Here is a 23,120-nt window from a genome sequence, read left to right on the forward strand (position 1 = left end):
AAAAAAAAAAAGCTGGCGTAATAGAATAGACTTTTCATATTGTGTAAATGTATCTTTTTGTAGTTTTCCAAACTCTGTGAAGTCACATCTTGAAGATGGGTTCATAGCATCTATTCCATAAACTGTACTGTTAACACCAAAGATCTCTTTTGTTAATTCCAGATCTGCCTCTTTGTGTAACTTCTTTTGTCAAAGTTTATCTAATTGTTCTTCTGGTGTTAGTACTTTAGGCTCTTCAGGCTCTTCCAGTCCCTTTTAATTTCTTGCCTTCCCCCGCCCCCCTCCCCCCGTTGTTCCTTTGCTTTAATCTTTTCTATTTTTTTCCCCTTTTCTGAAATCTTTACTGTAGGTTTTTCTTCAGTTTCTTTTTCTTCTTCTTCTTCATCATCCTCATACCAGTTACCCTTGATGTCTTCATCCTCATCCTCGTCTTCCCAGCGGTCCCCCCTCACCGGTGCCGCTGCCCTCCTCCACCGAGAACGTGTCCACATCCGAGGAATCAGAATCCGCTGCCGCCGCCACCATCTCAGGCCAGGTGTGAGTGCATGTTAGAAGCAACATTTTTATCTTACAAAATGAGTTGGGGGCCTTAGGCCACTTCGTCATCATGGTAACACGAAAACCTGCAGGGTGGCTGGTGGCAGCACTGATAACAGGAAAACCTGGAAAACTGAATGGACAAAGCCTTGCTGATAAGACTCTGAGCAACCACTAGGAGCTGGTCCCTTGTAAATCCACTGGTAAATGTTTACACGGAGAGAAAGTTCTGGGGAAAAAATGTTTATATTCCCTGCTATAACTACCACCTGTTTTAAGATTTTGCTTAAAAGCTTTGCCTGTGCTCAACAAAGTTACTTAAGATTTTTGATTCCTTCATCCTTTGCTCCCCAACTATTTTATGCCCTCTTTTTTTTTCCCCTTAAATCTGATTCCTCACTTGTGAACCTGTTGAAGAGCTCTATGACATAACTCTACGGTTATGTGCCACCTTACTCACGGCGACCCTAAGAACAAAATATCTACACCCTATCCTATCTTGATCCTTCCTCATCAACACTGACTGCGGTCACTACGTCAATCTATCATGCCGTGGTTCTTTCCCTCCTTTACTGACACTCCATCTTTGCAAGTATGATGTCTCTTTCCAAGGAATGGCCCCTCCCAGCAACATGTCCAAAGCATATGATACAAAGCTTCACCATCCTTGCTTCCAAGGAGCATTCTGGCTGTACCCTCTCCAAGACATATTTATTTGTTTTTTGTTTTTTTTAACAACCCATGAAATAGTCAACACTTTTCTCCAACAGCACAACTCAAAGGCATAAATTTTTCTTCTGTCATCCTTATTCATGGTCCAGTTCTCAAACACATGCTGTGGTTATATGCCATCGAGTCTCATATGACTCACAGCAACCCTATGTACAATAGCTATGAACCCTGACCTAACCTGAGCCAGTCTTACTGTCTCTGACAGAGCCACCCTCATTGTCCCACTAACTGTGTCAATCCATCTCACCCAGGGCCTTCTCTTTTGAACTGTCCCTTCACCCTTCCAAGTATCATGGGATTCTCCAAGGGCTGGTCCCTCCTGGCTACATGCCCAAGAATGTGAGACAGAGCTTCAGAATCCTTACCTTCAAGGAGCAGCTTGGCTTCATTGTCTCTAGGACTGACCTGTTTGTTCTTTTGGAGATCCATGGTATGTTCAATACTCTTCTCCAACAACACAACTCAAAGGCATCAATTCTTCTTCTGTCATCCTTATTCACTGTCCAGCTCTCTGATGCACAGCAGGTTAACAGCAAAGATCATGGCCTGCATCAGATGTATCTTGGTCTCCAGACTGACATAATGTTCTTTAGCACTTTGGTGAAATCCCTGACAGATTTCCCTAACGCAATTCATCTTTGATTTCTTGACTGTTGTTGCCAAGAGTGTTGACTGTGGATGTGGGCAAGGTGAAATTATTACCTACCTTCAATCTCTTCTCAATCTATCAAGGTGCTGCCAACTGGTCTAGTGGTAAGGATCTTTGTCTTCTTGATGTTGCGCTTCAGTTTATACTGAAGGCTGCAGCAGTCCTTGACCTTCTGCAGCAAGTGTTTCAGGTTCTCCTCAGTTTCAACTGGCAAGGTTGTGTCACCGACATTGTGCAGGTTGTTGATGGATCTTCCTCCAGTCCTGATGCCACATCTCCTCCTCATAAACTCCAGCCTCCTGAATGATCTGTTTTGCATAAAGACTGAAAAAGTATGTCGACAGGAAGCATCTCTGTTACATTCCTTTCGTGATGTTAAAATAGGCAGTATTTCCTTGCTCTTTTCTAATAACTACTGGCTGGTCCAAGTATAGGTTTTGCATGGGCACAATCAAATGCTCTCGGATTTCTCATTCTTCTCAAGGTGAGCTACAACTAGCTGTGATCCACACAGTCAAATGCTTTTGTGTAGTCAATGAAACACAGATAGATATTCCTCTGGTACTCCCTGCTTTCAGCCAAGATCCATCTGACACTGGTAACGATATTCCTAGTGCCATGGCCTTATCTAAATCTAGCTTGAAATTCTGGTACTTTTTTTTTTTTAAATTCTGATACTTTTTTATGTACTGTTCTACCCATTTCTGGATCAGCTTCAGCATGATTTTGTTTATGTGTAATATTGGTGATGTTGTTCAATAATTTCCACACTCTGTAAGGTCACCCTTTTTTGGAATAGAAATAAATATTGAGCTCTTCTGGTCCAGATTTCTTGGCACAACCTCGTGTGCATACCCAGGGCAGCATCTGTTTGCTAAAATATGTCCATTTATATTCTATCAATTCCTGGGGCCTTGTTTTTTGCCAACTCCTTCAGAGCAGCTTGAACTTCCTCCTTCATCACCATTGCCTCTGGATCATATGTTTTTTAATGAAATTCTCTGTGCCTTGGCTCTTATGTATTTTGTATATACAACTGTTGTTGTTGTTATGTGTTGTCGAGTCGCCTGAGACTCATAGCGACCCTATGTACAACAGCCCTAAGCTCTGCTCTATCATGTGCCAATCTCACTGTCTCCAACACACTTACTCCCATTACTCAAGTCACTGAATCAATCCACACCATAGAGAGTCTTCCTCTCCTGCACTGTCCCTCCACCCTCCCAAGCATGACTTCCCTCTCCAAGGACTGGTCCCTCCTTGCAACAGGTCCAAAGTATGTCAGACAAAGCTTCAAAATCCTTGCCTCCAAGGAGCAGTTTCGTTTAACCCTCTCAAGGATGGATCTGTTTGTTTTCTTAGGAGTCCATGCACATTCAATACTCTTCTCCAACACCACAGCTCAAAGGCATCAATTCTCCTTTTGTTCTCCCTAGTCCTCCCTCTAATGCACAGCAAGTGATTACAAAGACCACGGACTCTTTCAGATGCACCTTATTCTCCAGAGTGACACCATTGTTCTTCAGTACTTTGGGGAGGTCCTTAACAGCAAACTTTCCCATTATAATACGTCTTTTAATTTTCTGGCTGCTGGTGCCAAGAGTGTTGACTGTAGAGCCAAGCAAACTAAAGCTGTTAACAACCTAAATCTCTTCATATCCTGATTCTGCCAACTGGCCTAGTGGTGAGAATCTTTGGCTTCTTGATACTGAGCCTCAATCCATACTGAAGGCTGCAGTCCTTGACCTTCTGCAGCAAGCGTTTCAGTTCTCCTCAGTTTCAGCGAGCAGGGTTGTGTCATCTGCATAATGTGGATTGGTGACAAATCTTCCTCCAATCCTGATGCCACACTTCTCCTCATACAGCTAGGAGGGAGATTACGGGATCATAAGGCTTTCTACCTCTCCCTTTCTAAGGAAGTTACACAGTGTATTTTATAATATTTTACAGACACATCAGCAATGTCTCTCTGAAACTTCATCTTCATTTGTTGTTTTCTTTTTCCCCCTAATTGTAATCTGTATATGAGTGAGTTGATGACATAGTGTAGTCTTGACCTCTGTCTCCAGAGGGAATTCTAGTGGCTAAGCAGTAAGCAGTTGTCCTGTCAACCCAAAAGCTCTCAGTCTGAATCTACCAGCTGCTCTGCAAGAGAAAGACGGGCCGTTTCCTCCCGTGTGATTGATTTCCAGCTTCTGACAACCCAGTGGAAGATCTGCTATAGGTCAGTTCCAACTCTGCTGCAGATAACAATGGCTAACAAGTGTAAGTATCTTCTCATGCATTTGCTGGCCATCAGAATGCCTGCTCTGGTGAAGAATCTGTTCGTACCCTTAGTCTAAGTTTTTGGTTGGGGTGTTTCTTTAGTTGTTGCTGAGCTGAATTCTTTTTTACATATTTTAGATTATTAGAGTTTTGTTCAACAGCTCACTGGCAAAACATTCCCCCAGTCTGTAGGCTTCCCTTTTACTCTTTGTTGTTGTTGTTGTGTAACACAGAGTGGGAACTGACCCACAGTTGACCCTCCACTAGGTTTTCAGAGGCAGTTAATTGCATGGGAGGAGATCACCCATCTTTTTTCTGTTTACTCTCTTAAAGTAAGCATAATCCAATTTTTTATGATGCCCCACTATTTTCTTTTCTTTGTGTTTAAGAGGTTATTTTTTTTAATTTCTTTATTCTTTTTTTGTTGTGTACCACTGAACAGGATCCAGCTGACACAGGAGGAGATTGCCCCTCCTTCTCCAGTGGAGCATCTGGTGGATTCAAACTCTGTGCCTTCAGTATTACTTAATAGGCTATTAATGCCAAAAATTAAGATAATCCAATTTTGTTCCTACATTATCATCCAGGAACTTTATAGATTTTGTTCTAATATTTAAGCCACTTATCTATTTTGAGTTTTGCTTTTGTGCATGGTGTGAGATATATATCAGGTTTTATCTTTCTGCAAATGGGAAACCAGTTTTTCCAGAGCCATTTGTTACTGTGTTTCATGGCCAGTGAATGGATTTTGTCCTTTGTCAGAGATCAGTTGTCTATATGTGGTTGGATTTATTTTGGATTCCTCACTGTTACATTACTCTATATGTCTAGAACTAAACCAGTACTAGTCTGTTTTGATAACTATATATAGTAATATATAACTTTTTTTAAGTCATAAAATGCTGCTAAGTTTGCTTAAGGAAAAAAGTTATATAGGCCCTCAAACTATCTTAAATTCAAAACACATAAATGCAGTTAACTTAATTTCTTTTAAAAAGTTAATAAATTACATATAACAAATATAAAAGGTCTTAAAATTTAGGAAAATAAAAATGAGGCTTTGATTTAAAAAATAAAAGAGAAAGTGAAAAACTAAAGCAAACCAGTAAATGGTTCAGTTGCTCAATGAGAACTGTAACTTCCCTCTCCACAGGTTTCATTTCCCTTCTTTGGTTAAAAGACTCCTGATGCAAATTATTTTAGTAAAGTCTCCCAGATTCCTGTCTTATCTCCTTGCAAAGACGTTTTGGCAACAGAAATTGCTGCTAGACTTTCATACAGTAGAAAGGGAAGCAAAGTATTCTAGTCTTTAAAGATCAAGCAAACTAAAATGTGGAGATGTCTATGAGAAGCAGACATGAGCTATGGAGGGTCTCAGGTTTAAACCACTGAGAAGTGTTTAAATAGCAACAAGTGGGTATTCTGTAACGTTTGGTGCTAGATTCTATTTAGGGAGCTCTGGTAGTTTAGTGGAAACAGTAAAACAGCTGCACTGCCAACCCTGAAAGGCATGGTTCAAATTCACCAGCTGCTCTGTGGGAGAAAAATGGACCACCTCTTCCATGTGACTCACAGCCTGTGAAAACCCCCGAGTGTCAACTATGAGTTGGCTCCAACTGTAAGTGCCACAACAACAACAGGCTCTGGTGCCACTGTTATGCTGTAATGTGCCATCAAGTAGACTACAACTCATAGTGACCCTATGAACAGATGTGAACTCACACACTATTCTGCACCTTCCTCACAACCTCTGCCATGCTCACATCCATTGTTCAAGTTCACTGCGTTGACTGATCTCATTCAAGGTCTTTCTCTCTTTCTCTGACCCTCAGCCTTTCCCAGTCCTTTACCAAGGATCGGCCCCTTCCTAACAACATGCCCAAAGTACATGAGATGGATGGTCACCATCCTTGTCTCTCAGGGGCATCCATGGTGGCACTTTGTCCAAGGCTTGTTTATTTTTGACAGTCCATGGAATATTCCATGCTCTTCACCAACACAACAATTCAATTCCTTATTTACCATCCATCTTTCAGATGCTTCAGAAGCAACTGGCGGAGAGAACTGTTTAAAAGCAGTATACGACAGGGTATTATGGTTATGACAGGAGTCCAGAATGAAGGTTGCATAGTGGAGTGTACATGGGGCTGGAGGGGGAGAGATTCTATACCAATGAAATAATTTTTCTTTTACTTTTCAAAGAAAAGAGGTAACTGGGAAGAGGGGTGGGTGGGGAGAAAAATGTAACAATGAATGTATGGAAATCCTAAATCTCTGTAAACGTTCATTAAAATGAATTTTTAAAAATAAATAAAAAAGCAAAAGTGGGTGGAAGAAGCAACCGGCAAAACCCTAAGAAGCTGCACTGCCAACCCAAAGCCTTTGTGGAGGTTTGAATCTATCAAGAAAGAAAGATGGACCAAAGACAGGCAAGCTAATCATTTGTGAAAACTCACTGGAGGGTCAGCAAGTAGCCAGTTTCAAATAAAAGACAATGAGTCTGGGAGCTTCTGTTTCAAAGCACCTATTAAGTGCCAGGTCCCACATTAAGCACTTTGGGATTCTGTAAGTCAGAACCCTCAGAACGCTACTGAGGAGTATAACCTCTATTTTAACCAGAGAGCTCTGGTGGCTTAATGGGAAGGAGCTGCCCTGTCAATGGAAGGCATGGGGTCCAAATTCACCGGCTGCCGTGTGGGACAAAGCTGGACAATCGCCCCTGAGATTTAACTGTGTCTGAAAATCCACAGGAGAGTCAGTTATGAGCGGATTCCATCTCAAATGATACATAACAACAACATTTTAACTATTTAGAAACAAAGTAAGAACTCAGAGTACCTAAGTAACTAACTACACACAGTAGTGGCGAAGGCAGGCATTGAACCTTGCTTTATTCAATGTCAATCTCATTCTTTTTCTGGAGACTTTACCGAAACAAACTCAGCAAAGTTTCCCCTTTTTGAATACGCATTTAAATGTATGCCATCATTTTAAGAGGAGCTTTTATTAAACGTGACTTCATAAACAAATAGTCTGTGAAGGGAAAAAAAGCACCCAACCACATCCAGGGTAAAGTCATAAATTTAAATAGAAAAAAAAAAACCCACCCCAACTCTTGTCTGCATACTTCCTGAAAGCGCCACAGCAGCAACCAGAGGAAGAAGCAGCCACTCCTCTACCAAGTGTTACATTTGAAACAACTGTTTAAAGCAACAAAAGAAACCTAAAACTAAAGAAATATGGCATTTTGTAGGAAGCAGTATTTTAACACAAGCAGCTTAAGGGAATCTTCTTTACAGAACTGATGATACCAGGAAATGTTCATCTCTGGCACAGTTTTCAATGGAAAGGAGGTAAGCATTATCAATTAACTTCATCATAGATTACCAGAAAGATGCTTTACTAAAATTTGGAGGCACGGTTTAATTTTAATAACATCTGCATTACTGAGACAATGATGGTGAAAGACTTGGAATGGATTATGCTGTCATTTTTCCACATTATTATTTATTATCAACAATGTTTTACCTTAAAGCAAATATTCATTCCTATTTAAGGAAATGTTAGTATGACAAATAATAAATAGATTTAGGATTTTTTTATCATTGTTGGTATGGGTTGTTGAGTTGCCTGTGACTCATAGCAACCCTATGCACAATAAGCTCTGATATAGTTTCAATGACACTGTTTCATGAGATGTATTTAGTCACTATAAGAGGGGAGAAAATTCCCTAGCTAATCATGGAACAACCTCAAACTTTTAAAAAGCTAATCTGAAAGGCTGTAACTTTTCAGTACTCTCCAAAAAATGCTGGAGTCCATACAGAGCACAATCTATATTGGTTATTCCTTTAAAGCACAGTATGATTCATCTTTTTTTCCAACTTTAGCAAATGAATGCAAGTTTGGGGGAAAATCATGCAGCATGCAAAGTAGTGTCAGGTTCAAGTGGAAGAAACGAGATTCACTAAAACATAGTTTGAAAGTATACATATGTGACAAAATAGAAGGAGTCTTGATACAATATTAAAAGACAGGAAAATGAATATAAAGTTTAATTCACATTTTAATTACTATTATTAAACAATTAAGAGTGAAAATATGCACCAACACTGAATTTTTTCCCTTATCTGCATGACACTGGAGATTTTGTTCTTTTGTATGTTTTTTTATCATTTGTTAGAAATTAATATTGTAGTTATGCACCTACCTGGATATTATAATTAATATAGGTTTTTAAATATATAGAATTGTATTCCCAAGTCATGTTTGTCCTAAATATTTGGCAAACTAGGCAAGGAAAAGAGGAAGGAAGGGAGAAAGGAGGAGAGGAAAAGAGAGGGGGAAAAAACCTCTCCTATCATGTGTTGGTCCATGGCAACTGCTCAAATTAATTCTTTTTTTTAATTAAATTTTATTAATTTTAATGAACATTTACAGAGATTTGGGGTTTTCATTCATTCATTGTTGCACTATTTTCTCTACCCTCCTCCCCAGTTCGTTCACTTTTTTCCCCCCCTTGAAAGTCTGTTTTAACTGTCCAATTGCCACAGTGCTTGTCAAAGCCAGTTCTGATTAATCTCCTTTGTCAGTGTTCAAATTAATTCTTAATGACAACAGAGCATGAGGCCACAGATCATGACTGTGAGTATCCCTCCCAGACTTGAGTTAAACGAGATTCAGGGCTAAACTAGACCACCCACTCTGCTAAGTGACATTTCTAGAGGAAACTTTTCTTACACCTCCATATTTCACGGAGATGCCACAAGGTTCCATATCTTTGTACTGAGTCTACTTCAGAAAACTTCGTTGTTGCATCATGGTTAACACTAAGAGGGCAATGATATTTATAATCAAAATGCAACTCCTTTCCATTAAAAGTGGTTATTTTTGCAATAGTTCCTGTATGCACATCAGTGATTTCTTAATATTTTACCTCTTTTAAAATTTAAGGAGACAACAACATAACATGTATGTTTCTGTATCTAAAAAGAATAGGGTAAAAAGTTACTATATTGGCAATATATTGTTTTCAAGGTCCTTAAAAATTCTTGTTTTCTGTGCACCCCCTGCAGCAGATGAAATCAGCTTCTATGTTCTGGGTAAAGATAATGTGGAAGACCAGGCATAAGGTGCTCCCAAGTGCATCATAAAATAAAAGCTACTCGGCTACGGTTCCCAAGGGTCAAGGTCTCAATCTATAGAGAGTGGGGCAAATAGTTATTTAACATAGTTGTATAAACCTATTATATTTAATGAGAACAAAAGAGAGTTTGTCACTTTAAAAATGGTTAATGGCTAAGTACGCAAATCCCCTTTCCAAATATTCCTTCCTTTTTACTCCATCAATTCAGCAATCAGGAATACACAAACATGTTACTTCACTTTACTTAATTACTGAATATTTTTTTACAGAAATCTTCACTTGAGTGTATGACTCTTTTATTACTTGTCTAGTATATATATATATATATATATATATATATATTAAAAATTGTATTTCATGAGAAGAATTCATCAACAATACTAATATTGGTTACAATAAGTGTTTCCTCAGAATGTACATTATAAAAAGTAGCAAAGCGTTTTCTAGAAATCTTAATTTAGAGTGTTTTTTTCTCGAATTAGATATTACTAACAAGATCTAGGAAATATATTCCTTACAAGTATATTGACTCTCAACAATAAACGGTTACAAAATTTAAATTCACTGACATGCCAGGATGAATGTGAAAATGTTAAGCATTTCTGGTTTTCTTAAGTTTTAATAAAATAAATTTAATTTTTTTTATCAGTTACATTCTAAAGTGAAACCAGTATTACATTTTTTCTTCACTGTAGCAACTGTATATATAACTTGGTTTGTATCTATCTTGATGCAAACTAAAAAAAAGGCCAATTTGGTCAATGCTTTTTGCATCACAAGTGCAAAAGGCAACATACTAGAAATAAGACATGTCAACACAATAAAAACTGTGACAATGACACAGCGTTAAGTCTCTGAATATCATGCGGAGCACTGCTTTCACTATGTCCCAAAGACTGCTATATTCTGACCAGTTTTAGATTTTTCTACAACTCACTGTTTTGTTTTTTTTTACAATACTTCCATTATTTTGTGTCCTAAAACTGTTGTATACTTGAGAACGGTCAGTGTGCAGTGGTACAGAACATGGGAGGTGCTGTTACACAGTTACGGACTACAAATGAGTTAGGTCCAACTGGTTAACTGTTAGTCTTCTGCATATCGACTCAATACTCTAAAAGAGTTGTTGTTTGTTGTGGTTATGTGCTGTCGAGTCACTTGCGACTCATAGCGACCCTATGTACAACAGCCCTAAACTCCACTCTGTCCTGTGCCAATCACACTGTCTCTGACACTCCCATCCCGATTACCCAAGTCATTGAAGCAATCCACCTCACTGAGGGCCTTTCCCTCCTGCGCTGTCCCTCCACCCTCCCAAGCATGATGTCCTTCTCCAAGGACATGTCTCTCCTCACAACATGTCCAAAGTATGTTAAACGCAGCCTCAGAATACTTGCCTCCAAGGAGCCACCCGGTTTAACCCTTTCCAGGATGAATCTGTTTGTTTTCCTAGCAGTCCATGGTATTCTCAATACTCTTTTCCAGCACCACAGCACAAAGGCATTAATTCTCCTTCTATCCTCCTTAGTCACTGTCCAACTCTCTGATGCATAACAAGTGATTTTAAAGACCATGGCCTGTATCAGGCGCACCTTAGTCTCCAGAGAAACACCACTGTTCTTCAGTACTTTGGAGAGGTCCCTAACAACAGACTTTCCCATGGCAATACGCCTTTTAATTCCCTGGCTACTGGTGCTGAGAGAGCTGACCGTGAAGCCAAGCAAACTAAAGCTGTGAACAATCTCAATTTATATTTTAACATGTGACGACTTTTTCTGTTTTTCTTAACATTTGTTTTCAGTTGCCAAGTATCATGCCTACTAATAAGATACGATGACCACTCCTAACAACCAGGATCTCCCTGTGGCTTTCCACAGTCCATACCCAGATGAATATAAAATCGCTGCCCTCGTCTTCTACAGCTGTGTCTTCACAATTGGATTATTTGTTAACGTCACTGCATTATGGGTGTTCAGCTGCACCACCAAGAAGAGAACGACTGTAACTATCTACATGATGAATGTGGCATTACTGGACTTAATATTCATACTGAGCTTACCATTCCGGATGTTTTATTATGCAAAAGGCAAGTGGCCATTTGGAGAAGACTTCTGCCACGTTATTGGTGCTCTCACGATATTTTACCCAAGTATTGCTCTATGGCTTTTCGCTCTTATTAGTGCTGACAGATACATGGCTATCGTACAGCCAAAATACGCCAAGGAACTGAAAAACACATGCAAAGCTGTGCTCGCATGCCTGGGAGTCTGGGTAATGACTTTGATGACCACTACCCCTCTTTTATTTTTATATGAAGACCCGGATAAAGGCTCCAAGCCCGCCACCTGTCTGAAGATTACCGACATTATCCACTTAAAAACCACCAACATGCTGAACTTCACTCGGCTGGTCCTTTTCTTCCTGCTTCCTCTGTTCATCATGATTGGCTGCTACTTGGTCATTATTCATAGTCTCCTTCGCGGCCGGACGTCTAAGTTGAAGCCCAAAGTCAAGGAGAAGTCGATCAGGATCATCATCACGCTCATGGTCCAAGTGCTCGTCTGCTTCACGCCCTTCCACATCTGTTTTGCCTTCTTGATGCTGGCAGGGGGAGAACACAGTTACAGTCCCTGGGGCGCCTTCACCACCTTCCTCATGAACCTCAGCACATGTCTGGACGTGATTCTCTACTACATTGTTTCAAAGCAGTTCCAAGCTCGAGTCATTAGCGTCATGTTGTACCGCAATTATCTTCGGAGTGTGCGAAGGAAGAGTTTTCGATCGGGTAGTTTACGGTCATTAAGCAACATAAATAGTGAAATGCTGTGAATGATAGAAAAGCTTAAAAATCTTCATTTTTTTCAAGCTCCTTAAAATGTACTGTAGGGTCATAATGAAGGATATACTATAGGATATTACAAAGGCCTTTCTCTCCTTGAAAAAAAAATTTAAAAAAAAATACTTTCTGTGGGATTTTATTGGTTGCAGCAATATTCATTTAAGGAATAAACTGTTTCGCTTTTTAAAAGTGATTTAAAACACTGCACTGGGGTTAAATCATAAGGGTTTTGAAAAAATAAAATAAACATATTGGAGTTCTTTGAATAAATGTGCTTACTTATTGTGCTCTACTGTCGTACCAAGAACAGAATATTCCAACTTACATACGCAGTTCATCTATAAACTGAGACTAAGAAATGGAATTTGAGGGCACTAACTTGCTCTAGGTTACACCAAGTAAGTGGCAGAAGCAGAATCTCTCCTTTGGTCTCTCACAATAAAGAAAACTGACATAGTCAGTGCTGTATTTTAGAAAAATAATGCCTTAAACAGATTCTCTGGAGACACACAATCAGTATGAAAGAGAGACAGACAGAATAAAAAAAAAACAATCTCAAGGAAATAGTTCACACAGCTGTGGAAGCTTGTAAATTCCAAATCCATGGATCAGGTGTCAGGCATCTCCTGACTGGAGAGTTAACAGGGGCTGATAAGCTCAGAATCAGCAGGTCAGACTGTGTGGGCTTGCTGGCCAGTGTCCACGTAACAAGTGAGAATCAACTGAATCAAGGTGATACTTAACATCAGTCAGCACATTACACTCTTTGCCAACTTGGCATCTGTACACATATTTATCATAAATAATGTATTCACACACACTTACTTGCACCTATGATGACATAACTAATGTGTGCAACCAAAAATGCACTAGCTACCACTTATGTCTTAAATTTTACAAGTAATGGGATAGGAGAGGGAAGGAAACAAATATTAGGTACTTAGATATGCAGCAGATAATGTACAACCAAACATACATTTTGTTAAATAAAACAAGGAAGAAATATGACGATTAGTCTGTCTTTCTGTGCCTGGTTACATAGTCATAGCTGGTATTTAGAGCTCATTTCCTCTACTGTCCATTTTGCATTCCTTTTTTCTCAATAAGGACTGCAGCTGGTGAGAGCTCACTGCTTGAAGGGGGTAGGTCACTAGTAGTCACATCAGAACGAGATGGCCACAGTTTTCCCTTGACTTGAATCACAACTCATGGTGATACGAAGAGATCTCTAAGAGATCTTTGTATTCTAGAAACATTCTTTTCCACTTCTATCAAATAGTATCAATCAGGTTCTCCTTTGGCAATCAAGATCAATCATACCAGCCAATACGTTAACTTCCTTCTTTGTTGATTCAAAGGTATGAGGACCTCAAAGTGAACTGGGTGGTATTTTTCATTTCCATTTCAATGAAATTAGGGTTGTCATTCTTCATTTTTGGAACTTTTAAGACCTCTAGATCCATCAAACACAGGGTTGTACGAACATAGAGAAAAATTTTGAAAGTGGATCACTAGAGTAATACGGACTGATGTCACTCCCATTTCTACTTCTCGAGTCCTAGACACACAAAACCTGCCCCTGGGAGAAACAGAACCATATACCAGATGCTGCTTTAGAGCATATATAGTTCCCAGAGACACTGCCCCAATCCTGCAAGGTCTGTACATCACAATTGCGACGTTAAAGGAACATTTCATTGCTTTATTAAGTCAGCTGCTTCAAGATGAACACGGCATGGGCACACTGCTACACGACATCTGCTGTGAAGTGATGTAATGCTGAATGAGATACCATGACAGTGGATAATGTATTTTGTAAGTCCATGGATGGTAGTTTTGCAGAAGAACTGCATCCAGTAATGATGAATTTATATCCAACCTAAATGACTTTCCCAGTATAAACAAATGGCTGTCCCTTCCATGATTTAAGTATTACGATGTAACTAACCTGACATCAGGTTGCTGACTGACTGCCCCTAAGAATGGTGCCATTACAAAGTGAGTTCGGTTTTATTCTCTGCTGCTGGCGACCAGGCGCTCTGCAGTGACTGTAGCCTAAGTTGCTGAGACCATGCATAACCTCCATGCCTTCCACCATGGCCATTTTTAATTATTGGTGGTGGTATTATGTGCCATCAAGTTGCTTGTTGACTTATCATGACTCTGTGTAATATAACCCTGAACCCTGCTCTATCCTATGCCAACATCATTATCTCTGACTTCAGAAGTTGATGGTCAGTCCTTTCCAGTCTGTTTCAATTACTAGTCCCCTGAACAATGACCAGGGTGGCTGGTGAAGAAGGCTGACTGATTCTCACAGAAGATGTCGTCATATCCACTTTGTTAAAATCATCCTCTGCCAGAATAATCCCTTGGTGACATGAGAGAAGGCCCTCTATGAGGTGGACTGATTCAGTGACTGGGATAATTGGGATGGGAGTGTCGGAGACAGTGCGACTGGCACAGGACAGAGTTTAGGGCTGTTGTACATAGGGTCGCTATGAGTCGCAGGCGACTCAATGGCACATAACAACAACATTTGGTCCATTCGGATGGGTCTAGGCACATACTCCTTCCCTATGCTCCTTGTCTTCTTCAATTTTCCAATCATGTTCTTTCAGAGTTCCTGACCATCCAAATATCCCACTGGCCACAGCAGAAGAATCAGTATACAACTGTTCATGGTTCTACACACTAGGGGGATCTCCCTTCACAAGTGTCCATCTGAGAGATCCCAGAAAGAGACTGCGGTCCTGCTAAAGACTGAATACTACCTGAATAAGATGCAGAACCATCTGTAAACTAGGCATACATCTTCTCTTTACTCAGTCAAGAAACATCCTATGAATATAAGTGCAGACTGAGAGGAGAAAGAATATGACATTAAGTAGGGGGTCGTGGGCACTGGGACAACTTATTTCTGACTTTCAGATCCTGCTATAGACCAATCTCCAATACACTGCTGAAATTAACTGAGTGCTTCTACACACATATAGACTCTGTGGGTCAGATAACTCAGGTTATTATAAGTAACTTGGTGGCTGGTAGTTAAGCATTCAATTTCAATTAAGGTCCAGGCCATGGTCTTTGTAATTATTTGTTATGCATCAGAGAGATGGACAATGACTAAGGATGACAGAAGAACAATCAATGCTTTTGAGCTGTGGTGCTGGAGAAGAGTATTAAACATACCATGGATCATCAAGAGAACAAACTGGTTTGTTTTGGAGAGGGGGAAACCAAGTTTATTTTTGGAGGCTAGGATTCAGAGATCTGTCTGATACTTTGGGTACATGGCCAGGAGGGACGAGTCAGTGATGAAGGACATCATGCTCAGAAGTTTGGTGGGACAGCACGGACAAGGAAGATCCTGGATGAGATGGACTGACACAGTCACTAGGTTACGGGGGGACAGATATGTTGGAGGTGGTGAGACTGGCTTAGGACAGGGCAGGCTTCAGAGCTATCCATCATAGGTGACTTAATGGCACATAACAACAAGAAGCCAAAAGTTGTTACCCAAAAGGCAAATTGTTATCTACAGAGGATGGCAGAGATTTGCTGAAATATCATATAGGTATAAACTATCATTCACCAACAGGGGCCTGTCAAAGTCTCCAAACACTATCTCTATCTGCCATGGACACTTAAAAAATTACTGAATCAATCAGATCATAGTATGGCAGCCTGCAAGGCAGACTGGACTCATTTTATAACATTCTCCTGTTCAGGGCTCTACTCAAAACTATCAGCCTTTCAAATCATATCTTATAGGCTGGCATAATACACAGATGAGAGACATGGTGTCTTCAAAATCCAAAGAGGTCTATTAGACATTGTGTTTCCTTTTTAGTTGTGGGAGACGTCACAGGTACTAACTTATGTTTCACTTTGGAAGGAATATTTGAACATGGTCAAACCACTGGAATCTGGAATCCTAGAAATCCCACTGACGTGGAAAGGACCTGCATTTCTATCAGATCAATTCCCCAGTCTAGCATGCAAATGTTTTACCAATATGTCTGGAATGACTGACACTACTTTATTATGAAGTCCGATCAGTATTACATCATCAATATAACCAGTGTGACATCCTGTGTGAAAGGGAAGACAAGTGATGTGGTTTTGGACTAAGCTATGACATATGGTGGGAGAGCTACTATATCCTTGAGGTAGGACACCAAAGGTGTACTGCTGGTCTTGCTGGCTGAAGGCAAACTACTTCTGGTTTTCTTTTGAGATAAGTATTAGCCAGATCAACAGCTGCATTTCAGGTACCAGGAGGTGATTTAATTTGCTCAAGCAATGAAACCACCAGCTGCAACTGGAGTCACAACACCTGGTTTAATCTACAATATTCCAGTCTTGTTTTTAAAGATCCCTTTGGTTTTTTTGTACAAGGCACAATGTCATGTGCTGTTGAGTTGACTGCAATTAATAGTAACCCCATGCATAATAGCTCTGAACCTTGTCCTATATTAAGCCAATCTGTCTCTGACACATCTATCCCCATTACCCCAATTACTGTGTCAAGCCATCTCAGCCAGGGTCTTTCTCTCCTATGTTGTCCTTCCACCCTTTCAAGCATGATGTTCTTATCCCAGGTCTGGTCCCTCCGGGCAACATGCCCAAAGTACAGCTCTGACTCTGCACATCAGTGATCCAGTGTGAATATTCTGTCAGCTGCTAAATATGCCTACTCCAATTATGCATTCTGGTACTAGGGAAATCACGACAGGATGGGCTCAGAGACTCTCTGGACCCACTGTGGAATAGACATGAGCTTAAAATCCAATAATAACCTTAACAATCTGACCTCCACACACTTCTACTCTGACTGCCGTGCTGTGCTGACATTCTGTTTCCTTGATGTTGTGTTCTGTACTCTGCATTCCATTGGTGGGTGGATCTGTGGGTCCAACTTTATAAATCCATGTTAACATAAGGCAAAAATAATTTTTTAGTATTATTATAACAAAGTAGATTAAAAATGGCCTAAATATTTCATTTTTTTCAAGTTGTTACACTCCTTTATCATCTCTAATATCAATTCCTTCTATTCTCAGTAATCTCTGTCTTTGTCCTTGGTTTCTGTGTTTCACTACAACATCTCAGACACCACAAACTGTCAGCGAGATGGACCACAGATGGAAAGGTGTGCAAATCCTAGATCGGCAGATTACACTTCAGCCTGGAGGGCTCTCTCAAATCCACGTGAACACAGCAGTTGATGAATGACAAGTGATTCAGCTTGTCAGGCTGTTCAACTCGTGAAGTGGCAAGTTAAAAGGCAGCTGAACTAGGTCACTTTAGGATGGTGGCTCAAATGTCAGAGGCCAGACTGAACCAAGTCAGATGCAAAAACCAGAACGAATACATACAAATTTTCCAGGGCATTCTCATATATGGGCTGAAAATCACACCCTCCAAGAAAAGGAAGGTGACAACTCAAAATACTTCCCCTAAGGATTCTGAAGCTTCATCTGACATACTCTGGGCATGCTGCAAGGAGGGACTGGTCCTTGGAGAGGGACATCATGTTTGGGAGAGTGGACGGGCGGCGCAGGAGAGGAAGACCTTTGTTGAGATGGATCGATTCTGTGAGTGGCGTGGTGGGAATGAGTGTGTTTGAGACTGTGAGGTTGGCACTGGATAGAACGGCATTTAGGGCTCTTGCACATAGGGTCACTATGAGTCGCAAAAGACTCAATGGCACATAACAACAACAATCCTGTCTCATCAGCATAAGAGAAGCCAAAATAGGACCACACCAGAGATGCTAGGATTTAGAATACATTACAAAATAGAAGAACATGGCTAGAAAGGACATGCTGAGTTACTTAATGCATATTGTTGTTGTGTACCACTGAGTGAGAACTGACTCACAGCTGACCATCTGGTGGGTTTTCAGAGGCAGTTAATCGCATCCTTCTCACATGGAGCAGCTGGTAGCCTCAAACCACATGCATTCCGGACTGCAGCACAGCTTCTTGCCACCAGGCCACCAGAATGGCCTAGCATATGTCAATTTCTCTTAAGCCTTTGGATACCTTCTCCACAGGATACAAAAGTAGGTCTGACGTTTCAACCTGACTTAGCGGAGGCCAACATTTTTTTTTCTTCTTCCTGTATTCCTTCTTTTTATTTTATTTCCCCCCACTAGTTTATTTATAAAACTTGAATACAAATTTGAACAAATTGTTTCAATTTCCCTCACCCCTCCACCCATCAAATCATACAATCCAATGATTAATCTCCCCTCCCCCTGCACATCCTCATCCCTCTGCGTCCAGTCTCTCCCACTCCTCCTGGATCCTTATACTCATTCTACAATAACAGTTTTATACAATATTTATCCTTGCGGGACTGAGTTAGTTCACACAGCATAAACTCTCCAGTCCAGTGGAGACCAACATTTAATTCATGCTTCAGTGAGCCAACTAAATAAACCCTTTTATCTTTTCTCTGACTTCTTGAGCTGAAATACTGAATGAAGAATCCATGCTTAGTGAGTCTATACCAGTAAAGAAAGACTAATCTAACTTTATCTTCCTTGCATCATTATCCTCCATCCTGCATAGCCGTTCCCACATTCCTGTTAGCTTCCAGATTTCAGGTAGCTATTTTGTAATGTAGAACACCTCTTCCTGAGATGTCCTCTGAAAAATGGCACAGCCACTGTGGAAAATTAGCTGACAGTTCCTCAAAAAACTAAAATTACCACATGACCAAGCAAGTATATACTCAAAAGATTTACAAACAGAACTTTACAAAAAAGTCATGTACATCAAGAATCATTACAACACTACTCACAATAACCAAAAGGTGGAAACATACTAAATACCCATGAATAGATGAATGGATAAATGAAATATGACACGTATATACAGTGGACTACTACTCGACAAGTAGCACAAATGAAGTCTTGAGACATAACACATACTAGAATATTATTGTAACAACACGCTAAGCAAAATAATGCCTAAAAAGGACAATGTATCATACAACCCCACTTATACAAAAAGATATGAAAAATGCAAATGCCAAGAAACCAAAGCTTAACAGTGTTTACCAGGAGTTGGGCAGAAGAAAGAAAAAGGGCTATCATTGATGGGAAAAAATCACATTGATTAAGCATAGGGTTGCACAGTCAATTATTGTAATAGCTGTCACATGTTATACAAACGTAAAGACTGAGCTGGTAAAAGCTGTGTGAGAGGTATGTTTACAACACCGACAGATAGGAAGGAAAGAAGCAAGAGTAGCTGCTGAGGCTGTTTATGTGTGACCAAACACATCACGGGTTTTGGTTCTGCTATCTGAAGCTTTAAAATCACGAACTTATCCCAGTTATCTGGCCTAATAATACTGAAAAAGATTCTACAGAAGAATTCTGATCAAGGAAGGGAACTTGTAGGAGAGAATTTCAAATTCTCATGAACTTTATAGATTTTGTGGAGCCAGGGAGGGTAGGTTAAAACAACTCAATGAGATAAGCTTTAAATCTTAAATTAAAAATTATGCCTGGTGAATCATCTTAAAAACAAGCAAAAACTCAACTGGCAAAAAAGATCTGTCCTTAGCATGACAGTCCTTGAGAACGATTTATACAAGATCATACTGACAACAGTTCAAAAGACTAGACAGCAGATTTAGAGGACAATAACGAGGGTCTGCTATGGGTCGGTTCTGACTCCATGGTACACAACAACAACAAGTTTACATTAGTGAGGGAAGAAAAATTCCAAAAAAGAGTTAAGAAAAGCCACACCATTTGAAGAATATAATCAGTATCACCAAATGGTACAAGTATAAACTGATATACTGGTATATACTTTGCTGTGTATATTTCAACAGTAACAACAAAATAAATAAAACTTAGAAAGGAAAAGAAAATGAAACAAGACCTTTAAATAAAAAGTGAAGAACTGGTGACAAAAATTTGGGATTGATGGGAAATACAAACAACAAAACAGTATATGAACACAACCATAAATTGCAAAGCACTTTGACTAGCAGGAGGAGAAAAAAAAAAACCAGGAAGAAAAAAGTTTCTTCTTTTTCCTAAATTTCTGAAGCTTTGTTACCATCAACTAATGACACGTTTAAAAAATCAAAGTTTACACACTAAAGTAAAAATTCAGGTTCCAAGAAGTCTGTTTTAAAAGTTTCAAAATTCTAAAAATTAACACTATAAAGTTTAGTTACCTAAAGGAAAAGAAATGTATTCTCATTCAAGTGATAAGTGACTTAAATAATATTTAATTCAAGTTTTTGACTCTTGCTATTAAGAGATTTAGACAGGTAAATAAATTACTTTCTCCCTTTACAACAATTTAAAAAAGTATTCTCATCAACTTCACAAAATCAACCCTCCTTTTACATATCAATTAATAAAGAAATAAATGGATATAATATGGAGGTTCTTGTATAACAATGAAAGTTGGTTTTTTGGGGTTTTTTTTTTTTTTACTTTTCAAAGAGAAACGTGAACTGGGGAAAGAGGTGGGCAGGAAGGAAAGTGTGCAACAATGAATGAATGGAAATACAAAGTGTCTGTAAACGTTCATTAAAATTAAAAAAATTAATTTCTTTGTTTACATGAATAGTACCTTTTTAAAAATTTTATTATTTTTAATGAACGTCTATAGAGATTTTGGATTTCCATTCATTCATTGTTGCATTTTTCTCCCTGCCCACCGCTCCCCCCCACCCCAGTTCACTTTTCTCTTTGAAAAGTAAAAGAAAAATTCTTTCATTGGTATACAATATCCCCACCGCCCCGAGTACACTCCACTATGCAACCTTCATTCTGGACTCTTCTCATAACTGTAATAGCCAATCATATATTGCTTTTAAACTGTTCTCTCCCTCACCTGTTTCAATGCAGTATGCATAATTCATCCAATCTTTCTCAGTCTCACCCCAACCCTGATGTCAGTCCTGTTCTACAACAGTGGCACTATGCAGTAAAAAATTAATTTCTGGGGAAAAAAGATGCAGGTTCTACTTGCCTTCAATTCTGTTATAGCAGAAAAGAGGTTGATGTAAAATAAGAATTAAAAGCTCACCATCCATCTCCAAATTCTAAGACAAATACACAGGGCCCACCCACACTTACTTGCAAAGTCAGGAGACCTTATACGGAACTAAAAGAAGTGGCCAGAATACAGAAGTTTTGGGGGGAAAACTAATGATTTTAGCAACGCTTCAGTTTTTTGGATTCACCACGAAATAATTTTTTATAAGTACACTAATTTCTATAATACCAGAAAAGTCAATCTAAATTCCTTGGTCTAATTACATTTACTTTTGTCAACTATCTCACTAGCTGACATGGAATATTTAAAACAACAGTAATATTAGTATGTGACTATTTAATGAATTAGTAGTGTATGTCTGGCAATAACAAATGTTAAGTTGCAAGGTGACAACAACTTTGGCTGTGATGGTTAATGTTACATGTGAACTTGTCTGGGGCACGATTACTAGTGGTTTGAAAATTAAGTAATGATGTAACCTGCAGTTCTGAAATAATGTCATTATATTCCATTTTGTGATCTGACATGGTCATCTTCTAATTTCACCTAACACCAATTTTCACCTCAGAGCTTGGTCTTTGGTATCTTATTAATCATGTCAATAAATGAGAAGTAGAAATAAAGTACAACTCAAAAACCTCAACCAAAACTGCAACACATAGAATTCTATCAGTCTCCATTTAAATATTATTAAAACCATGCATTTTTAGAATACCCAGTGGTCAATATTCATTTCAACTACCCCATTAAGGGAAGCTACAACATTATAAATATTAATGATGCCAGTATGAAAGTAAAATAGTAATTATAGCTTTAATATAGCATCTAAAGTGAATGTGAATCAAATATATTCTGAAAAGCTATCTTTAAAATTTAAATAAAATCATGTAAATAGTACATTAGGGATCTCTGGGGGCTTAGCAGTAAGGAATTACACTGTGAATGGAAAGGTACTTGGTTCGAATCCACCAGCAGTTCTACAGGAAAGAGGTGGGCAGGCAAACTCCTTCCACGCAATATACTGCCTCGGAAAGCCCACTGGAGGGGGTCAGCTATATGGGTTAAGTTCCAATTGAATGGAACACAACATATAGAGCATTAAAAAACTTAAAAAAAAAAAACTAACCCCAAAACCCTACAATGAAAACTCATTGGTGCTGAATCTGAACCAATGTGTACTGACTCTCCAATGAATTTAAGGGAGGCTGTAAATCACATGGAAGGACACGGCCCAGCCTTCCCCCTCCGAGCTGCTGGTGGACTTGAACTGCCAGAGAGGCTCGATTTTTGAGTTAGCAGTGCTAACAGTGCCACCACGGCTCTAGTCCACTGAATTCTGAATACCCAGAATTTATGTTGCACACTATCTCATCTCATCTCATCTCTCAAGTACAGTCCTAGATTTTTTTAACACAGAAATGGCTTACGACAATGTATGAATAGCAGCTAACAACTCTGTTCCTAGATAGTAGTTATTTTATATACTAATAAATCCATTTGCTTTATTTATAATGTGAAGTTGAATACAATATAAAAAAGCATACACATCCTGAGTCAGGCTGCAGTTGGTCTCTGGTGGCAGTACAGCAACAACATCATTTACAGCAACAACATCATTTTTTTAAAAGTCAGTCTTTAGAAGGTTAAGTTCACAGTTATTTGTTTCCTAATCTAATTTTTATACTTCTAAAATTTCTTTAGTTCACAAAATGCTGGCATTCATTTAACTCACAAAACTACAAATATAAAAGTTCACTATGATTGCATACAATATCAATTCTATCTTTGGGACCATACAACGAAGTTCATGAAAAATTATCCAAACTACAGATTTTAAGTCTGGAAGAATAGTTACATAAGATTGATTCTGTATTAAGAACATAATTAAAACATAAGCATATATTGGATCTG

General features: G+C 39.1%; 2 protein-coding genes and 1 pseudogene across 2 annotated transcripts in view; 1 reads left to right on the plus strand and 2 right to left on the minus strand.

The window, feature by feature from the left end:
• The window catches only part of LOC102853089, a 1,033-nt pseudogene extending 508 nt beyond the window's left edge, over window positions 1–525 (minus strand).
• Window positions 1–23,120, minus strand: part of UBAC2 (UBA domain containing 2) — a 244,828-nt gene that overhangs the window by 178,853 nt on the left and 42,855 nt on the right. The window lies entirely within an intron of this gene.
• Window positions 11,163–12,158, plus strand: GPR18 (G protein-coupled receptor 18). Its single transcript, XM_006879555.1, has one exon. The coding sequence runs from the start codon at window positions 11,163–11,165 to the stop codon at window positions 12,156–12,158; it is 996 nt and encodes a 331-aa protein (XP_006879617.1).

The sequence above is a fragment of the Elephantulus edwardii genome, unplaced genomic scaffold (assembly GCF_000299155.1).
Source record: "Elephantulus edwardii isolate Elephantulus edwardi_28Jun2011 unplaced genomic scaffold, EleEdw1.0 scaffold00004, whole genome shotgun sequence".
NCBI lineage: Eukaryota > Metazoa > Chordata > Mammalia > Macroscelidea > Macroscelididae > Elephantulus > Elephantulus edwardii.